Consider the following 21,819-nt stretch of genomic DNA (forward strand, 5'->3'; position numbering starts at 1 on the left):
TGAAAACTACACTAAACAAAATTATAAAGGCAACACTTTTGTTTTTGCCCCATCCATCATGAGCTGAACTCAAAGATCTAAGACTTTCTCTATAAACACAAAAGGCCTATTTCTCTCAAATATTGTTCACAAATCTGTCAAAATCTGTGTTAGTGAGCACTTCTCCTTTGCTGAGATAATCCATCCACCTTACAGGTGTGTCAAGATGCTGATCAGACAGCATGGGTATTGCACAGGTGTGCCTTAGGCTGGCCACAATAAGGCCACACGAAAATGTGCTGTTCCATTACACAGCACAATCCCATAGATGTCGCAAATTTTGAAGGAGCGTGCAATTGGCTGGCTCCATGCTGACTGCAGGAATGTCCACCAGAGCATTCCTGCAATTGAATGTTCATTTCTCTACCATAAGCCGTCTCAAAAGGCATTTTAGAGAATTTGGCAGTACATCTAACCAGCCTCACAACCGCAGACCTTGTGTAACCACACCAGCCCAGAACCTCCACATCCAGTATCTTCACCTCCAAGGTCGTCTGAGACCAACCACCCGGACAGCTGCTGCAACAATCGGTTTGCATAACCAAAGAAATTCTGCACAAACTGTCAGGAACCGTCTCAGGGAAGCTCATCTGCATGCTCATGGTCCTCATCGGGGTCTCGACCTGACTGCAGTTCATCGTCGTAAGCGACTTGAGTGGGCAAATGCTCACATTCGATGGCATCTGGCACTTTGGAGAGGTGTTCTCTTCACGGATGAATCCTGGTTTTCACTGTACAGGGCAGATGGCAGACAGCTTTTTTGGCGTTGTGTGAGTGAGCGATTTGCTGATGTCAAAGTTGTGGATCGAGTGGCCCATGGAGGCGGTGGGGTTATGGTACGGACAAGCATGTGTTATGGACATTGAACACAGGTGCATTTTATTGATGGCATTTTGAATGCACAGAGATACAGTGATGAGATTCTGAGGGCCATTTTTGTGCCATTCATCCACAACCATCACCTCATGTTGCAGCATGATAATGCACATCCCCATGTTGGAAGGATCTGTACACAATTCCTGGAATTTGAAAACATCCCAGTTCTTGCATGGCAAGCATACTCACCGGACATGTCACCCATTGAGCATGTTTGGGATGTTCTGGATCAGCGTATACGACAGCGTGTTTCAGGTCCTGCCAATATCCAGCAACTTCGCACAGCCATTGAAGAGGAGTGGACCAACATTCCACAATCTGATCAGCTCTATGCAAAGGAGATGTGTTCAACAACCCTGGACACCCCCAATACAATGAAACTGCACTACCTATAGTGGACCTCATCACAGCTACAGAATCAGCAATCAGCAGGAAAAAACACATTAACAGAAACAGAAGCAGAACAGCTCAGGCTAAAGGTATCAGCAGCCCTTTCCAATGTGAAGGCCCCCCCTTCCAACCTCACTATCCAAGAAAGGAGAGCTGTGACATCTCTGAGCAAGGATCAAGGATCAAGGATCACCATCTTACCGGCGGACAAAGGCAGATGCACGGTAGTCCTTAACACAGTGGACTACCAGGACAAAGTCAACACACTACTAATGGACACTATCACATATGAGACACTGAAGCGGGACCCAACCAGCGGGTACAAGAAAAAGGCCATAGAATGTCTACAAAAACTTCAGAAAGAAAACTCCATCACCCGGGAACAGTATTACAATTTGTATCCTGGAGAAACCATTCCTTGCATATATGGACTACCCAAAATACACAAAGAAGGAGCCCCACTCAGGCCTATTATCAGCAGCATCAACTCTGTCACCTACAACATTGCCAAATACATATCTAACATCTTAGCACCTTTGGTTGGTAACACGCCCCACCACATCCAAAACTCTATTGACTTTGTTAACAAAGTTCGCGGACTGAAACTGGACCCAGATGAAACCATGGTGTCCTATGATGTGACCTCTCTGTTCACCTGCATCCCCACCATGGAGGCAGTAGAATCCGTAAGGAAAAGGCTACTACAATACTACAAGACAACACCCTGGACAACAGAACTAGCCTCAGCCCTGACCAGATCTGCAAATTATTTGACCTCTAAAACACCACCTATTTCCAGTACAACCGAGGATTCTACAGACATGGCTGTGCCAAGAGCATGCTAAGACAGGTACTGGTACATCCCAAAGACTGCGCACCCAAACACAAGAAAAGCAGTCTAGTGTATGCGACCCAATGCAGTGAGGAATGCACAGACCTGTACATTGGGGAAACTAAACAACCACTACACAAACGCATGGCTCAGCACAGAAGGGCTAACTCCTCTGGTCAAGACTCAGCAGTTTACTTACATCTGAAGGACAAAGGACACTCATTTGAGGATTACCGACAGAGAAGATGGATGGTTTGAAAGAGGTGTCAAGGAAGCCATTTACACCCGGGTTGAGAAGCTGTTGCTGAACAGAGGAGGGGGTCTACGCCACCATTTATCACCCACTTACAATGCTGTCCTTTCATCACTTCCCAGGAAACTGAACAAGCATTTCCACTTGGCCTCAGGTGAAGTTACCAACGACGGTTGTTCAGACAAGTGGCTCGAACGACCATGACGACTGTCGTTACCACAGCCAGGAGCACTAACGGACCAGCACTATCGACGATCCTATCTAACGATCCCACAGAGGTTAAATAGCTGAGTTTCCCCACCAGTCAGTCAGAACTGAAGAAGTCTCTTGGATGAGGGACGAAATGTCTTCTAGTTTTTTTTTTCTTCTACAAAGTCCAGTTGCCTTTGACCTCAACCTTCGGTGGACAGATTTTGACAGATTTGTGAACAATATTTGAGCGAAATAGGCCTTTTGTGTACATATAGAAAGTCTTAGATCTTTGAGTTCAGCTCATGATGAATGGGGGCAAAAAAAAAGTGTTGCGTTTATAATTTTGTTCAGTGTATCATCTTAGGTGAATTTAAGTGTCCCATGGTCTATAGTAATTGTTCAAAATCTTTCTGCATTGTGAGCCTTTAAAGTGAGGCATTGTCTACAAGTGACCCCTTGTCTCAAGTTAAATATGTTCTCCATGAATTTTGAGCTGTTCAATTAAAGATTGATGTTCCCTTCTCATTGTTTATTTGTAATAGTTTTAGGCTAAAGAGGTAAAAGTATTCAGGACTAACATAATAAAAGAGAAAGTAAGAAAGAAAAGTAAACATGATTTGTGCAGCAAAATTTTACTTTTAAGTCCCTGTCATCTCCCAAACCCTGAAATTAAACTGGTCTTAATGAGAGGCACAAGGATAGATACATTTATGGAAAAAAATTACTTTAGACGTCTAAATTTCAGTATGTTCTGCAGCATTGTTCTCCATGGCTGGAAAATACTACATGTCTCTGTACGTATGTGTCCACACGAAAGTAACCACTTGCTCTGAATTCCTGTTTAGTTTTCTTTATGATGTAAAGTTCCTGGCAGCTGCCAACAACATTATGACCTCATCCTGCAGAGCCACCTCCAGCCATCACAGTCGAGGGTAATGTAACTGCGTCTCCTGGCTCCCATGCTGTCCTCACCTGCCATGTCGTCAGCACGGTCAACTTCAACCTCACCTGGCTGAGAGGAGGTCATGATGCCCGTCTGGACCCACGGGTGGACGTTTTGACCAACCTCTCGCTTCAGGTGTCCTCTGTGACCCCAGATCACTCTGGCTGGTATGAGTGCATTGCCATAAACGAAGGAGGGGTGATGGCAGAGCGAATCTACCTCACTGTGCAAGGTGAGGGATAATTTTTATAACTGCTTGTGTCTAATATAATTCTGTGGTGTAAGAAATGTGTGGCAAGTGACAAGAAGTTACCTGTGTAAATACGTTGTAGCACACACTGGGTTCCAAAAGCTGGGGCTAGCAGGGTGGATTTTGTTGATGGTGTGTGTGTGCTTGCATGTGTGTTTGAGTCTTTGTATTTGGTATATGTGAATGTTTCTTCTGTGTGATTTACACTGTGGGGGAACAGGACTCTTGGCAAACACAACCTCCTTCCCAAATACATGATCGTCTCCCAAGTTCCCCCACCCTTCTTCCCTCCCCAGCTCCCTATAATTCACCCTAATGCTTTATGGGACGTGTGAAAATTATTTATGCCTGACTCTCCGGCAGCGCTAAAGTAGAGTTTTCCGTCTCCGGACAGCTGTCATGGTCCTGTTCATAATACTTCACTGACATTGAATCAGGAACACTTTGTTGTACAGATGGAAAAGTGTATAGCTGGCAATCTGGCCAGCACCATTGCGCATTGGCCTGAGCCTGGCCTGGAAATGGCATTGTAATACAGCCATTAAAACCACCGTCATTAGCGGGTTATTTTATTATTATTATCAATTATTATTGAAATAACCCGGGTCCAGGAGGTATATTGAATTGAAAGAAAGCAGGTGAGAGCAGCAAAGAACTTTGTTTTACATAATCCAATCTGTCCAAATGAACATGCAGTATTTACTTTGTTATACAAGCATCAGTCCCAGAAGAAGTTAATTCAAATTCCATATGCTGCTGACTGTAGCCTTCATTCCTCCTTGTGTGTGTCCTGTCCTGAAAATAAATAGTTTAGCCACAGCGATTCATATTGAAATGACAGCTGACAGCAGAGGAGAGGAGAGAACAGAGTTTGATAATGACTACATGATTGGCTGGGCTGATTGTGGAAAAATCTGATTGGAAACTAAAGAGAGAATGCCCATAGTGGGCAGGAAGAGAGAGACTGTATATGAGAGAAATAGGGTTGTGAATAAATTAAGCATAAAGATAGTCTTCCTGGTTGAACATATGCTGAGCTTCATTACCTGTGCTGCAGACAAGTTTGGAGAGGAACTTTGGCCCATCTCACTGAATGATAAGTTGCAGAGTTGACCCTTAAAACATTATCCTTGGTTTAACTAGATATTTTGCCTTTTTTACATCTCCTCCAACTGTCATTTTTCATATCATCCTGTCACACTTTTCTTTGTCTTTTCTTTAACCAATTTCTCACCGCTTCTTCATTTATTTATTGCTTCATTTCTTTCTCTCACTGAAACAGCTGTTAGCAAGCCCTGGGGGTTTCCTAATTATCCCCTGGCCAATCCCATCCTACTTATTAGTCTCACTTTGAAGTGAGTCAAGTCTGTTGACATCTTATAACACTTGCAACACTTGGACAACACTATGGAGCTGAGTGCACAATGTCCACAATAAGAAAACTAAATTTGAAAACATGTTTGTTCCCGTTTGGACTTAATCCACACGAATCATTAATTTTACAGTAAATGTCAATGTATCACACAATACCGGTTTGGTAGCAGCAATCAAATCACAATGTTTTGCTTTTGTTCAGTTGTCGGATAACAAAAATAGAGAAATATCAAACAAAATTGTGAGCTTTTTTGAGAGTATAAGGAGACAGAAAGGATGTTGTTGGCTGTGATGCACAGTTCTGTTGCTTGCCAAATTTAAAAGGTACTACAGAGAGCTGCCACTATGTTGATGTAGTGGAGGTAGTGTAATGTAAGGTGCTTAACAGTGCAGGTAGTGCAGATGTAAAAAGTAAGCCGTTGTAGCCATTATCCTGCTGTTTTAATATGATAAAGTCTGATAAAGGGATGAAGGAAGAGAGGATGAGCGGAGAGAACAGGGGAAGTTGGAATGAATGAGTGAATGCAGATGAGCAAGGGGGGAAGAAAGAGTGAAAGATGGAGCAGGTGATGATGGGAGTGCTAGAGACAGACTTCTTCCTGACAGATTTGTGTCTTCCCTCTCAGGACCTTCCTTGTTCCTGAACTCAGAGGTATACCTGCCCCCCTCAGGGAAGGAGGACCTCGCGAGTTGGAAGTACAGCCTTAGGCACCGCTAAGATTAAGATCAATACAGTGGCAATTTGAGGCTGTAATATATCCAAAGTGTTGCCTGTAAATTTATTATCTGCATCTGGTAAATGAGCTGTATTTCTCTCAAAACGTGGCATCACTGATGATTGAAGCTGAAGCATCAGTACAAAAATCTATACATTCCTTCACACCCACTGTACTTACTTAGAGTGGGTGTGAAGGAATGTAGGTGGTTGTTGTTACTGCTTATGTGTGTCTATTCAACCTTTTGAACTTGGTGACTAATGGCCTTCCATCGCCCCAGCGCCAACCCAAAGACACTGTCATATTTTGGTTTATAGATGGCATGCAAGGAACAATATAGTTCACCTTGCTGTCCACAGCTTCCTTCTGGTCACAGGACAAAATAACTACCTCAAAATAAATCCCTCTCTGGTAATCCTAGATAGAAACAAATTGGAATTTTGTTGTTTTGGAAGTGGTCAAATTCTCTATTGTGACAACAAGTTCTCACACTGTTTTTTCTACACAATGGAAAGGTCAGAGATGATTCTAGCAGTGGGAATAGAATAGAGAAAACACACCCTTAAAGGGTTGAGTTACACATCATGAATCAATTGGAAAATCGTTTCAGATTCCAGAGCTTCTCAGAGTCTGGATTCAATGTTCCTCCCTGTTTTACCAATAAAGAGGAAATGATGGTGAAAGATATGCTGTGAAACATTATTAGTTTTAGTAACAGCCATCACTCTTCCTGCTACAGTGACAATAAAAATCTATTTATGCTCTGTTATCGTTTGGCATTTAAAGGTCCAACATCACCACCTTACAATCATATAGTAAATGATGTTGATGGAAATAATTTTTAATTAAAAACTATGATAGAAAAGAGGCTAAAATCAACCTTATATATTTTTTAACTGTAACTTAGATATTCACTGTCACAACTTCTTACCATGACTGTTTCAAATGTTCAGTAAGATCATTTAATGATTGATTGAATATGGCCAATGCGCTATATCAAGTGAATTGTGTGGCAAAATTAGATGAATCACTTCTCTTTTCTAGAGGTGCCCAGGGTTTCAGTAGAGCCTCGGAATCAAACCTTTACAAAAAGAGATATAGTGAGGATCAGATGCTCAGCCAGCGGCTACCCTCCACCCCGTCTGGTCTGGACCCACAATGACATGTTCATCATGGCAACCAGCAGGTGAATTCATCTCCTTTCACATGAATAGATTTAAGGACATTTACATGTCTTAATTTTACAATTTGAACATTTGAAAGTTTTAAAAGGTTTAATAGACCGGAAGTATGGTTTCCTAAGCTGGTCATGTTTAAAGCTGGAATCTGAAAATGAATGTAAATGTGCTGGTGTTTGTGTTTTATAATTCCAATCAATCACAATCATTAGTTTTACTTATTTTCTCTGTCTCACTCCTACTTGCATTTTTTGATGATGCTGAAATTCCATTAAATTACTGAAATGTTTATCTTGGGTGTTCAGACACAGGATGACTCCTGATGGCACACTGGTTATCAGGAACATGGAGAAAAAAGATGGAGGAGTTTATGGTTGCCTTGCCAGCAACCAGGCTGGGACAGACACAATGACCTCCATCCTCACTTACATTGGTGAGTGCCACAGACCACAAGACAATTATTCATCCATCCATTAGCTATACCTGCTTGTGCTTTAGAGGGGGCCCTGGAGGTAAGGTATACCCTGGACAGATCGTCAGTCAGTCACAAAGTGGACACATAGAGACAACCATTCACACCACACACATTCCTCACTGCGAGGCTGCCTCCGAGCACATGCAGTCAAATGGAAATAAATAAAACAGACGTTTACAATTTGCACTGTATTTCTGTTTGCGCTCGCTATCATACTGATGTCCTGTCTATTGTTCAACAATTCTGCTTCCCTAGAATCTCCTGTATTGACAGTTGCTCTGAGTGAAATTCTCATTGGCATTGGAGAAACCACAGTGATGACCTGTTCTGCGTCTGGAACCCCACAGCCTGAGATCTGGTGGTACAAAGGTAACACGTTAGAAGTAGAAGGAAGTAAAAACACAAACAAAAACCATGAAAAAATATTAAGAGCTCAGTGTGGAGCTAAAATAACAACACATTTGAATTACAGAAAAATGTATTCCACATGATTAAGTAGCTTTTAGTTTGTCCCACTATTAGTTTGACACAGTCCAGATATAACACTTGCTTTTTTAAGAACAAAGGTGACCACACTTTGTGGACCACACTCCACTGTTGCATTTGTTCTACTTGCTAGGTGATATCCAGCTGCACTCGTCATCCCTCTTGGACGTGGACAACTTAGGAGGTACACTGACAATCAAGGAGATCCAGGATGTCGATGCTGGCGATTACACCTGTGTAGCTGTCAATGCTGCTGGCACATCATCAGGAAAGATCTCTCTTGATGTAGGAGGTGAGAGTGGCACCAAGTTTAGTTAATGTGATGAGCCCAGAATAAAAACAGATTAAGTTGGAAGATTACTACTTGTGTATCCTTGACATAGATGTGAATTTGCAGACGCCAACATTATTCAATTTTACAGGAGGTTGGTATTGATGAAGACTGTCCATATTCTAAGCTTAATAGGTATTTGATTCTGTTCTGGATCCTAAAATCTAATTTACATCATGGGTTGCTTAGTTCTTGCAATTCAGTCCAGTAGTAGATACCTATCTGTCTGAGAATATGGCCCAAAAAACAGTGAACCATGATGTATTGGGTTCTCAGAAAAAGTGACAAAACTTTCTATGAGAAAATACACGGAGAACACAAACCTGTTCCCAAAGAAGAACCCAATCAATGAATTAGCTGTTATGGCTCACAATATATACTAGTGCTGGATGTCTGTGCATAATGAAACAAAGGCTGCTTTGGTGCTGTTAATGAAAGCTGCCTTTGCCAGACCAAGGTCAGAATGTGTCTGGTTTACATCTAAACACAGTGGTGTGTTAATATCCATGTATGGTTAACTGTGCAAGCTAGACTTTTACTCAAAATTTAAAAATGACTTAAACTCATAACACGGAATAATGCTATGTTGGCATATTTCTGCTTTTGTGTAAATACACAATTTTAGTCTTCAATTGACACATATGGAACCCCTTACTGTTGAATATTAAATATGATGATGAAACAATCATGTGAATATGGTATGTATGTATAATTTATGAAATAATTGAAGACGCTTTTAAAACTCAAGTCCTTATTATGAAATGTCATTTCATAATTGAACTTTTTTAATAATTGTTCATTGTTTCATTGTAGCCATTTTATTATAAGATGTCTGTTTTTTATTTCAGTAGAGCATTTTTCCTGATTTTTTTATGTTTTAGTGGTGAGTTGTCACTGCCCTCTCACTTTTCACAGTCATGTACCCCCTGCCTCTATTAAGCTAGCAAGTGCAACAACTATTTACTACAACTAAAAATGAGTTAGCTCCTCTTAGCTAGAGTAATTCGGGTCATTCCTATGTTGCAATGGTCCTATGTGTTCCGGATTTATTTGGCCCATAATGGGAACATGACAAAGGGTCCTGTGGTCCCCAGTTTTAGGGTTAGTGTTTAGGAAGTTAGGGAACTCTGGATCCTGGGATCATAGATAGGCTCCAGCTGGAGCTACAACAATGCCAACATGATTCTGAATCAACCAACTAGATACAGTAACTTAACTTTTGCATGGTTAACAAGACTGCCTTTAACACTTATGGAATGAATGAAATAAAAAGAATGAAAAGTTACATGAAATAAAAAGTGACATTATGAAATATAATTTATATATTTTCCACAATTTATTCATGTGGAAATTAATTAATTTATTTGAACACTTTGGAGCTCCATATGCACACAGTTCTGTACATCTGGTCCTGAAATCAGAAGTAAACAACCTGAGCTTACAGCTTGTATGTAGAATGCAATACAGATGGATGGGTTTCCCCTCAACTTTTCGACCTTTGCCATTTTCAACCTTGATCTCTCCAGCTGCACCCAAGTTCACCCGGGAGCCATCAGATGTGGCTGTGGACATTGGCTCCAATGTGACCCTGCCATGCCTTGCCCAAGGTTACCCTGAACCACAGGTCACCTGGAGGAGAGAGGATGGACTTCCCCTTTCCAACAGACCCCCCACACATGGCACAATTACGCAGAGCAGGGGAGGTCTACATTTCACCAGTAAGTTACTTAGTGGGATATGTGCATACACATTGTACATGTAAAGGTTTAAACCTAAATTTTTTTTTTCTCTCTCAGACTTGTGGGTTGAGGATGAGGCGGTATATGTCTGTGAGGCTCACAACCACTTTGGCAAAATCCAAGCTCAGGCCAGAATCACTGTGACTGGACTGGGTAAGTACAGCATTTGAAAAGTCCTGCCTCTCTGACTATTTCTGCCTCTCTCTCTAAGATAAAGAAGTAGTCACTTAATTGTCAAATGAATACTAGTGTTCATAGTTTAGTTATTTCAGATAGGCATTGTAATTTTTTATTTGCATCTAGGCTTTCTGTGATTTATTATTGAGTGATCTGTTAAATTAACAATCCCCAATGGGAAACTGATAGTGGTTTGCATGCAATAAATATAGTGGAAAGTGAAGGAATACAGAAGTGTAGCTGAACTGAACTGAAACTGCTCAGATGCCATATTAGCATTGAAATACTTTTGCACTTCAAAGACATAGCCCTGTGGAGCACAAAATGCACACACACACACATGCTTACATCTGCTTAAATTTTTGTCTTTTTTTGCTGAACAAGAATTTTTCTGAATAGGTCTAATCCAAGTTCACATCTACTTTCCATGTCCAGTGCATTTTATAAAACAACACACAGTACCTTTTGAGTACCTACATCTGTCTGTATATCTTTGTGGATGTTTGTGTGTTTCATGTGTCTTTACACATGAGTGTTAGTTCATTAGTAACCACAGTTAACCACTGTTTCTGTTTCACTGTTTTCTGTACAGTGAAAACACACTGACCCATTTCCCTATCGACAGCATTTTCTTATGAGACATAAACCCTTTGGACAATGGTAGAAGTACAGAGCAATGACGTTGGCATGTCAATAGCATGTGTGTGTGTGTGTGTGTGTGTGTGTGAGGTTGTATTCTCAGGCTAGTCATGATGGTTGACTACACCCTGTTGTTCATCACAGCCCCCACATATGACATCAGCATTGTCTGTGTGTCCACGGCCAAACCATTAAGACAAATCATGTCTTAAGTGTGTGTGTTTATATATGTGCTGTTTATAGGTATGCATACGTGAGGGAAGAAAGGGATGTGTCGATACTTTTAGCAGCTGTGGAAAATGTATACTGCATATGCTGTGTTTTTTGTGTGTTAATAGCAACCAAGCATTCCCTATTCATTAAACTGTTCACACATAAACAGTTGATCATGTGCTTCCTTTGAGTTTTGCCAGTGATAAAGACCTTTGATTGTTAGTTTATTATGTTTGTCTGAGAATATTTACAGTGAAAATAATAAAATAAAATAAATACAATTACACTTTTTGTCCGTTCTGCTGACACACCAAATTTTAAGCATTTGTCATATTTGACTTCTCCATTTTTTGACTGTCTGGGATATGTGAGATTTTTTAAGGATGAATTAGATTGCAGTAATTGGTTGGATTATTTTGGTTGTATGCTTTCAGACACTTGACTTCTCTGTGTGTGTGTGTGTGTGTGTGTGTGTGTGTTTGCACAGAAGAGGCTGCTACATATTGTACATCTCAACAATATCAAATAGCTTCACAGGATTTTTAAAGCTCCCTGCTGATCTGAATCTACTTAATAATTTTCTTTAATGCTTTCCTGTTGTCCTCTCAGTCTTTTTGATTTTTTGACATAATCTCTGTAATTGTTTGCATGGTATCTGCAGTCTCGCCTGTCATTGCGATGAGTCCGACTGTGCTTAGTGTGATCGAGGACCAGCAGGTGACTTTGTCCTGTGTGCTATTGGCTGGGAATCCGCTGCCTGAGAGGCAGTGGCTGCACAACTATGGCCTGGTAAGGACACAGAGAGAAACACTTTTTAGATTTCTTGTGGGTATTTATTTTGCATCTGAGTGAAAACATGATCTCATATGAACTCATTTAACCTACAAATCTTTCAGGTGACCTCAGACCAGTATGTTACAGTGAGGAAGGATGGCAGCCTGCATATTGATAGAGTCCGGCTGGACGATGCAGGTGACTACACCTGTTTGGCTGAAAGCGTTGTTGGGGCCACCAACCATACCACCACTGTCAACGTCTATGGTAATGTACAAGAACATACATACAAACCAACTATAAACAGACATACATATGCACAATGAGGAAAATGCAGCAGTTTAGTTTGGTGGTACCTTGTTGAGTTTTTGAGCACAAGCTGGACCCATATTGTTCCCGGTGTTGGGAGTAACGCGTTGGACTTTTTTAAAGAACAACACCTTACTGTAAGTCCCCCTATATCGCATTTATAAGAAGTATACACATTTAATAAATACCTTATAACATACTACAATGTAGCTACAAGCTGATTTAAGTGTTTATTAATGCATGTGAAAAACTATAATTCCTTATAGGTGCTCCCATGAGTGTATGCTGGTGTATAAAAAGATAATAAATAGAAAATATAGTAAAACTGTTGTAATACGTTATAATTGTAATACTGTAAATGAATAACCCCTTCAAAATGTCTATTAAATGTATTAAATAGGGGTTCATAAAATTAAGTGTTGCCATTGAAACAATCCAAGTTTTAAAAAATTTAAACGCCAGTCATAGTAAAAAAGCACAGTTCAGCTAGTTCCAGATTCGTGGTATTGTGCATACTGGAACACTTAATTGAACTGAGCCATGGTTAATGTTATTAATCACCTGTGCCTTTTCTGCTATGACTAGTCGAAACATCTTCTGTGAAAAAGGTCTATTGTGAAGTAAATGTTTTATGAGATATGAAATGCCCCTCTGTCTTTTTTTTCTATTTAATTCTGTTACCTCCTCCGTGTCCCGCTGCCCGTCTTAAATGTCTCCTTTACACTGCAGACGGCTCTTAACCTCATGAATGGGATTATCTGAAGTTGCATTAAAACCAGGGGCAGCTGAGGGTAATGGCAGATTTTGGAGCACAGTCAGAGAGGAAAATGTGTTCTCTATTCATACTAAAGTCAGTCATTTCCAGATCCTACCAACTTAAATAGGAATTGTAATGTAAGTAAAAGCACTGGCTCCCTCAGTACTAATTAGGTCAGTCCTTTTCAAATATACATACAAAAACCACTGGCTATTTACACTGTGTAGTTCAGTGTATAGTAAATTTGCCCTAACCTATGAGAAATACTTTACATGGAGCCTACATAAAGTGAAGTACACGCTCATATTGTCTACACTGTGAATGATTTAGTTGTTTAGTGAAATCACATTTTTCATTTCCAAGAAGATGCTCCAAGCGTCCAAGGGCTGATCTTTTCTACAGATTCCCTGGATCATAACAAAAAACAAAAACAAGACAGATAGTGAAGGAATGAGGGAAAGGACAAGAAAGGGAAGAATAAAATAAGAGCAGTATACATCTTGAATGTTGTGTGTTAAGTAAGGCACAGGCTTTCTCCAGATGCCTTTGAGAAACATGCAACAAAAGAGAAAAATGCATCTGTACAACCACTAGATTTTGTAAATACTTGAGGAATATATTTATGTGTCTTCATTTTTTCTTGTTTCCAGTTATCCCTACCATTCAGCATGGCCCTCAGGTGTTCAGCACAATTGAGGGCATACCCATCCCTCTGCCCTGCCGCGCCAGTGGAATACCCACCCCTGACATTACATGGGCAAAGGTATGTATTGGCATTACCACTCTGAGGATAAAGTAAGCCACAGTAAGAGCCAGTACTCTACTTGCAGCGTGCTGTTTAGTGATAAAAGTCATAATTTCTTACACTAGGGCTTCACATGTCCAAGAGGCATATTATGATAACTTGACTCACGAACTCCTGTGAAACCGAATGCTGGTATGCAGTTTATTTGAATTGGAAATGTGTACTATTTAAATTTAGGTAGTGTGACAGTGCAGTTTTGGGCAGTAATAAGCGCAAATTGAAAGAGTCCAGAAATGGATGTGGACTATTTTCAACTACAGGTTCTTGCATTGTTTTGTGTCAAAGGTCAGGGTTGCTAATTTATTTTATTGGACAATACTCTGTTGATGGGCTCTGGCAAGACAATAGCACATGATAGGAAAATGCCTGTGTGAGGATACATATGTTTGCCTCATGTGCTGCTGCATGAAATCAACACTACCTGTGACTCTTGGTCTGTAGGGTACAGTGTGATCCTTCTTTACATTTTTGGTTGTTAGTGTGTACTGTAAGCCACTGTGTGTATGTGGACAGTCCCTCGCTCTTTTCCATCTTTTACACTAGTTTCTCTGAGTTGTAAAAGTGATGCTGTAAAAGTGAACAGGGCTAGAGGGACATATGAAACTAGACCCTGCTAAGTTTTGCACCAGCTGTTAAGATTCGATTCCCTCTGATTCATTTGCTGTTCTCTATAACATCACTCAAGTCAAGTTAGTCACATCAGAGCTAAAAGGGCAGTACAGAGGAGGCACAATCCTGATACACTGACATCACATTTGCATTGTGTTTTGTTTCATTTGCCATTCTATAACTTTAAAAAAATTCATAGCCTTTTTATTTAGCAGCAGGGGTGAAAATCAAATCATACATTTAGGAACAAACCACACACCCAACCTCTTTCTTGGACATGTCCACCAAGTGTTAATAAACCTGAGTTAATGAAACAAACTATGGCCCCTGCCCTTTCCCTGCTGTGATTTGTTTTGTAGGGTGGGGAGCAGCTGTACTTGGGTGGTCCAGCCTTCTCCCTGGATTCTGACAGTAGCCTCCTCATCACCTCCCCCTCTGGAAATGAGTCTGGAGAGTTCATCTGCACAGCTACCAATGCTGCCGGCTACGCCTCCAGGAAGGTCCAGCTCACTGTCTATGGTACACTCTAAATAAATAAAGTAAATAAAGTCTGAACAAAGATAAAGAAGACAAAGAGTCTTTAGGATAAATAGCTGGCAAAATCCATAACGAGTCATGTCACTGTGTCAGATTATGCAAGACAAAGACTTCACAGTGTACAGATAGTCAGATGCCTAACACTACAAAACAAGATCTAATATTCACTATTATGGCCTAATGGTTTCAATATAATTGTAGTTTACCATGTCTATGTGTAGATTCAGTGTCCTACAGTTTCCCCTAATGGCTATTGATTCTTAAAGCCAAACTTACACTTTATGAACTGGACTACAAAACATAGTCACTCACACATTTCTGTAGCTCATTTATTCATCACTTTTACCAGCAATTACTTTAGCTTGATAATCAACATCTGCCTTAATAAGATGACCACCTTTAAAAGTAGCCACATATAGAAAATGGCTTTTCTGATGGGGTATGACTTTGTTCTTTTTGAAAATATAAATTGGCACATAAATGCAATATGAGCAATGGCAGAGACTGTAAGTGAGGAAGGAACAACACAAAACCACTATGTAACAGGATTATTGAAATATCTCATCTTTTTCTCTTTTGAAATGAATTCTTTGTTTGCACGTTTATACCTAATTTATACATTGTCTGAAATATGTCTAAAAATTTTGAGTTGAGTCACTGTTCTGTTTCTGTGTTTACCTGCCGGTGTATCTATGTATTTCTAGTCCGTCCTAGATCAGACGTTGGCGGCGCTGGAGGCTCAGCAGAGCCAAAAAAAATGTCCGTGATTGAGGGTGAAGATGCTGTTTTGCCCTGTGAGGTCTACAGTGTCCCACCTCCCAGCAAAAGCTGGGCCAAGGAGAGGCAGCTTATCTCCCCTTTCTCTCCCAGGTAAAACACCTACAGAACCACACATAATACTAATGTTGTTCATGGATCATCCAACAACCTGTTGTACACTGCTGGGTATTTATTCATTTTTCACTAAAATCATCCCCATCCCTATTTTTAGACACAGACAAAAATACCTTGCTGCCTTAAAACACACATGAATAAAATTGATCCTTAAAGATAAATAACATTTGGTAAAATCATATTATCCTGGCTGTAACCTCAAACTATGTTTGATTTGTAGTTCTAAAAGACTAAGAGAACCTCCATGCTGTCTACATTACTGTGCTCTATGTCTGGATCGTTTGTAGCCTCAGGGTATAGTTTGTGGTTTTATAGGATGACTGAGTAATCATAGTCTTCTCTGTGATCTGCTTTACCTACTGTGCGCCTGCCACAGCAGCTGTAATTGCGGTTGATGGTGGATTAGTAAGAATTACTGGAGTATCTGTTTACAGAAAAAGTCACTGAGTGGAAAAAACAGTGAGTGTGTGTGCTTGTTTCATAATAATTGCCACTCAGACTTTCACTTTACAGTTTAGTTCATTGCTATTTGTTTGTTTATGTGTTCCTCACAGGCACACTCAGCTTCCCTCAGGCTCCATGAAGATCTTGGAGACCAGAGTGTCAGACAGCGGACTTTATGTGTGTCTTGCCACTAATATTGCTGGTAACCTAACACAATCCATTGAGCTGAGTGTTTTGGGTAAGTTCAAACATCACAAATACAAACAAAGTTTTATAATGAAATCATCATTGGCATCAGCAGTGTAGCTTTTTTCTATCATAAATGCAAGAATTCTTGTCAAGTAAATGTTAAGGTATTTTTGAGTTGTGCCTGAATACATAAAATGATTTTCTTCCATCAGCTGTCATGTAATTGATTCTGTCTGACACAGCTGAACAGCAATTTAAATTCAGACATTCAATACTTATAATTTCCCAAATGTGAGTTGCAGTCTAGACAGATATCATTTGGGATTACATAGAATAACTACTATCAGGCGTGTACCTGTGTGATAAATAACATTCATGTGCAGCCGAGTTACTAAAACTTATTAAATCTGTACCTCTGTCATCTGTACCGCAGTGCCCCCCAGTATCCAGGCTGGCCCCAGGGTAATGAAGGTACAGGTGGGTCACCCTGTGGAGCTGCCCTGTATGGGTAGAGGGGTCCCAGAACCCACCCTTACCTGGACGAAGGATGGTAAGAGGTACCCAGTATCACCTGATGGCAGCTTGGCATTGAGAAATGTGGGACTGGATGATGAAGGAACCTACACCTGCACAGCAACTAACAGTGCAGGCAGAGACGAGGCTCAAGTTCGGCTTCTAGTGCAAGGTTGGTTTCAGTTAACGGGTCGATCCCACAGACTTGCACTGTGGTCAGTATATGTTGGATTTAAGTTGCGTTAAACCAAGTGACAAACATACAGTATATGTCCCTGTCTGACTCCTTTATTTTTTGAGGAAAAAACATCAAATAATAGGCCTACATGCACTATATAATAATTTTTATTCGTAGTAATGACAGTGTTTACTCTGATTTTAAATTATGTATGGATCAGAAATCTACAGCGCAAAACACTGTACACATGCTAATGTAATACATACTGAACCATATGTTCAGTTCAGTCTCTAATTCTTTATTTGAATGATGGCTGATTCAATACAGTACATTTTTTTTTTAAAGATGCATACTAAAACTGCTACAGATGCTTTTTTAGTGTGTGTATTTTGTAGTGTATATTTGTTATTGTTTGTGTGTTTTCAGTGCCCCCTGTGGTTGAGGTATTGGAGCCCCCCTTTAATAGTCCCCTGCAGGAGAGAGTTGCAAACCAGCGTATTGCATTCCCTTGCCCTGCCAAAGGTAAAGGGAAATTTTCACCCTCTGATATTATGAAAAATATCAGAGGGAATGAATGAATGAATTATGAAAAATTTTACTTACTTACACACTTATCAAATGTGACATTTAGTGAGACAAAGTTAATTCTAAACATTCTACTAAAAGTAGACACTATACTTTAACAAGTACTTTATCTTCTTCTGTCTTTCAGGTCTTCCTAAGCCAGTGATTCGGTGGTTGCGTAATGGCCAGGAACTGACAGGTAATGAGCCTGGTGTGTCCATCCTGGAGGACGGTACACTGCTGATTCTGGCTGCAGTGTCACCGCTGGATAATGGAGAGTATGTCTGTGCTGCTGCCAATGATGCCGGATCCACTGAGAGGAAGTACCAGCTCAAAGTCAATGGTGATGTGTTCTCTTTGCTTCTTCCTGAGACTTTGGAATAGGTTACCAGCTCAAAGTAGTTTCAGTGCACTGAAAACATCAGCTTCTGTCTTGAATTTTGCATTCACTGGATTCTGTTGAAATGCTTAAAGTTCAATAATCAACTTTGACACCTCCACAGTGCCCCCAGATTTCCGTGAGAGTGAAACTCCAGGCAATGTGTCATTGGTCCTGAGCCAGTCCACCAGCTTGGTGTGTGATGTTACAGGAAGTCCAACCCCTGTCATCACCTGGTACAAGGATGGGATTCTTGTAGGTGAAATTGCACTGATTAAACTGCTAACATATATTTTATACAAAACATGTTGATAGTTGTTATTCATGTTTACAACTTACAACAATTTGTACAAATCTTACTTCTTTTAAAGGTAAATATACACATCAAAGTAAGAGAGATTAAGTAATATGCTGCCATATAATTTGTATAACCTATACTTAAACTGTGGTCTAGTAAGTCCTCTACAAGGATTGGATCACAAAACCTTATATGCATAAAAGGAATAAGAAATTATAATTAACCTTAACATGTATTAATGAAAGTGCTCATAAAGACTGCATGAGCTCTGATCACAGGGTACACTATCCAAGAGAACAGATCTAAACCACAGTGGACTGTGTGTGGTCAAAGCTGTAATGACAGAATAATTATGATAAATTGAAGCGAGAACAGAGAGTTAGCAGACACTTCGCTGTAACATCCCAGTTAGCTGGCTGCTTTTTGTTCCCCCTTTACTGCAAGGCACAGATGAGGGAATCAGAGTGCTTACTTTAATCTGCTAATCATGAGCAATCTAAAGAAAGACACTGCTGTTTTTGACTCTAAGCAACAATTTAAAACCTTTCATGTTTTGTACTTATTAAATTGTATTTTTTATTTAAATAGCTCTTTGGCTCTTAGACAGTGGCTATTGTTCAATTCTGCCTGAGTTGTGAGCTGCAGCTGTTCTTTAGTTTAGATCCTTTTATCATGATGTCTTCTAATTGAATTATTAATTATTGTCAGGCAGTATTTCTTAAACTGTATCTTATGTTGTTATTTTTGTTTTCGTGTTTGATTTAATTTATTCATGTTGATCGACAGGTAGTTGCTAGTAACAGCATCAAGATTCTTGATATGGGAAAAACCCTGAGACTACTGAAGGCAGACATAACAGACGCAGGCACCTACAGTTGTAAAGCTATCAACATCGCTGGCAGCACAGAAAAAGACTTCTTCCTTGACGTACTGGGTGAGTAAGGGTGGTAAGCAGTTGTCTGTGGAAACGCCAAGAATAAGAGGAAAAGAGCTGTGTGCAGACTTTTGGACACACAGAACATGAAATTAATCCTGCATTAAAAAGAAGCCAAATGTGTAGGACTTTCTCACTTAATCACTTTCTTGATGAGTCAGCTAATACACTATCAAACTCTTGGTCTGTGCTCCAGTCCCACCAACCATTGTAGGTTCAGGATCCACTCGAGATGTTTCAGCCATTGTCAAACAGGAGATCAGTCTTGAGTGTAAGGTGCAAGGAGTGCCCTTTCCCACAATCCACTGGTACAAGGACAGGAAGTAAGTGGCTTCTAATATTAGAGTATTTACTGTCTACATTATGGGAAGAATGATCAAACAAATTGAAAAAACATTTGTTAAATTTTTGTTTCTAGGCTGGTGTTTCTTGGTGATCCCAACCTAGAGGTCACCAACATGGGTCAGGTTTTGAGAATAAAAAGTGCCCGTCTTGGGGACAAGGCCCGGTACCAGTGTAGTGTAATGAATACAGCTGGCAAACAGTCCAAGGACTTCAACCTAAGTGTCTTTGGTGAGTGTGGATTTTTTCAGATCCTACGCAGTCAGGTTCTATGTGCAAAGCATACTCTATATAAACTATATATGTAAATATGTTCACATACCGTACGTTACCAAAATTACGTTTGTGCCTTTATTGCAGTGCCCCCTTCCATCAAAGGTGGTAACATAACCACAGAGGTCACTGCCCTTCTGGACACGGTGGTAACACTGGAGTGTGAGGCACGTGGAGTGCCGCTTCCCAGCATCACATGGTACCGAAATGGAGAGGCCATTTTGTCCAACCGACAGGCTCAGTACGTCGAGCGAGGCCACTACCTGAAGATCCCTCGAGCGCAGGCGTCTGATGCTGGCCAGTACATCTGCAAGGTGACCAGCTTGGCTGGGAGCGCTGAGAGGAGCTATGAACTGGACGTTTACTGTAAGAACCTGACACCTGACAATTTACATACATTTCCTTTTTTAACTGTGCTGTATGTCAGCTTGAAACAAAAGCTTTTTGACACTCATCTTAATGTGATTTAGAAAATAAATAGCACATTTTGGCACTAAATCAGGTTTTCAAAATGTAAGAACTGAGTAACTCTCAGAACTTGCAATTCTTCTCATATGTGCTGAGCTCATAACCTTATTATTATATTAATCAGAGCTTTAAGGCATTTGTTTTTACTTACAAAGCATAAAGACTTTCGTAGCAGTCAAGAATAATTTCAAACAGCTGTGGATAGTAGGAAAACAATTTAATAAAAAAAAAAATCCTTGATCCTTGAACAACAAAAAAATGGATACAGAAAGGAGGACTTTTATATGTTGTTGGCTGATGAAAGCCTTGAGAGTGTGAGATTTAATTAGGATATCAGTCAAGCAGAAAAGTCCTTGAGGCTCTAACCCTCCTTTTGTTCTGTTCCTTTTTTTTATGCATTCCCCAGTGCCTCCTACCATCACAGGGGGTGAGGACGGGCCAACTGAGAAGAAAGTGGCCCTCAGTAAGCCTCTGATCCTGGAGTGTAATGCTGGGGGACACCCTCCCCCCTCTCTTACCTGGCTGAAGGATGGAGTTCCTGTGCGTGATGGTGAAAGCGTCCGTGTTCTCGAGCAGGGGGGTAAAATAGAAATCCTCTCAACCACGGTCTCAGACTCGGGACGTTACATTTGCGTCGCTACAAGCATCGCTGGGGAGAAGGAGGTCAAATACGACGTCAGAGTTTTAGGTATAGAAACCTAAAAATAACTGTTTGAATTGGTTTGGCCATACACTGTGCTCACACTAACATACACAGCACACACTATAAACAATCATGCCTCATTGTTTTTATTGTTGCATTGTTACCGTCAGGCTGATAGAAGCTAATGAGAAAACAAGTGTTCTAACTCTATGCCTCCAAGATTGTGTATAGTTTAAACTTTATAATATATATCTTTTCTACGAGGTTGGCTTGCTTGAGTGCATTTACCGTATGTTATGGCAATATATATACTGTTGTCATTAATGAAACTACAGAATTATTTGTCTCCCTGCATAGTTCAACACTGCTCACAAAGATAGCAAGTTCAAAAGAAACAGAAGCACATCAAAAAAAACACATGAGAGAGAGAAGACTTCCTAGAAGGCTGTTACCATAAATGGCCACCCAGCTATAAGTGTTTTATAGCTGCTATAAAGATTATGATATAAAGAGTCGGGACATTTGCTGAGGACTTATCTTGGTCCAGGTTACATAAGCCATACTGTAACACATAGAGCAATGTTGCTTAAGCTGACATCATAAACTATCCTGAATTGTTAAGATTAGTCATGTTAGTTAAAAACTTGATTTGCTTTTATGTATTTCCACCTTTAACTCATTCACAATGCTTATCAGTAAATGTCAGAGGAAACAGCAGTGCTTGCTTCATGGTGTAAAACAGATGACATCATCTGCTTCTGTAACCACATTGTAGATAAGAAGGAGCCTCTCTGATATTTTAATCT

General features: G+C 40.3%; 1 protein-coding gene across 1 annotated transcript in view; it reads left to right on the forward strand.

The window, feature by feature from the left end:
• hmcn1 (hemicentin 1) overlaps positions 1-21,819 on the forward strand; it is an 82,066-nt gene that overhangs the window by 18,982 nt on the left and 41,265 nt on the right. Inside the window, exons 11-32 of the mRNA XM_046049979.1 lie at positions 3,488-3,757; positions 6,910-7,051; positions 7,349-7,476; positions 7,774-7,887; positions 8,138-8,296; positions 9,862-10,053; positions 10,132-10,227; positions 11,765-11,892; positions 12,000-12,144; positions 13,594-13,706; positions 14,717-14,876; positions 15,599-15,764; positions 16,343-16,470; positions 16,855-17,106; positions 17,539-17,634; positions 17,825-18,019; positions 18,180-18,310; positions 19,140-19,287; positions 19,484-19,610; positions 19,706-19,860; positions 19,990-20,268; positions 20,777-21,058. Of these exons, the coding sequence (XP_045905935.1) occupies positions 3,488-3,757; positions 6,910-7,051; positions 7,349-7,476; positions 7,774-7,887; positions 8,138-8,296; positions 9,862-10,053; positions 10,132-10,227; positions 11,765-11,892; positions 12,000-12,144; positions 13,594-13,706; positions 14,717-14,876; positions 15,599-15,764; positions 16,343-16,470; positions 16,855-17,106; positions 17,539-17,634; positions 17,825-18,019; positions 18,180-18,310; positions 19,140-19,287; positions 19,484-19,610; positions 19,706-19,860; positions 19,990-20,268; positions 20,777-21,058 (3,606 nt within the window). The remainder of the gene's footprint in view (positions 1-3,487; positions 3,758-6,909; positions 7,052-7,348; positions 7,477-7,773; positions 7,888-8,137; positions 8,297-9,861; positions 10,054-10,131; positions 10,228-11,764; positions 11,893-11,999; positions 12,145-13,593; positions 13,707-14,716; positions 14,877-15,598; positions 15,765-16,342; positions 16,471-16,854; positions 17,107-17,538; positions 17,635-17,824; positions 18,020-18,179; positions 18,311-19,139; positions 19,288-19,483; positions 19,611-19,705; positions 19,861-19,989; positions 20,269-20,776; positions 21,059-21,819) is intronic.

Source organism: Micropterus dolomieu, linkage group LG05 (genome assembly GCF_021292245.1).
Source record: "Micropterus dolomieu isolate WLL.071019.BEF.003 ecotype Adirondacks linkage group LG05, ASM2129224v1, whole genome shotgun sequence".
Taxonomy (NCBI): domain Eukaryota; kingdom Metazoa; phylum Chordata; class Actinopteri; order Centrarchiformes; family Centrarchidae; genus Micropterus; species Micropterus dolomieu.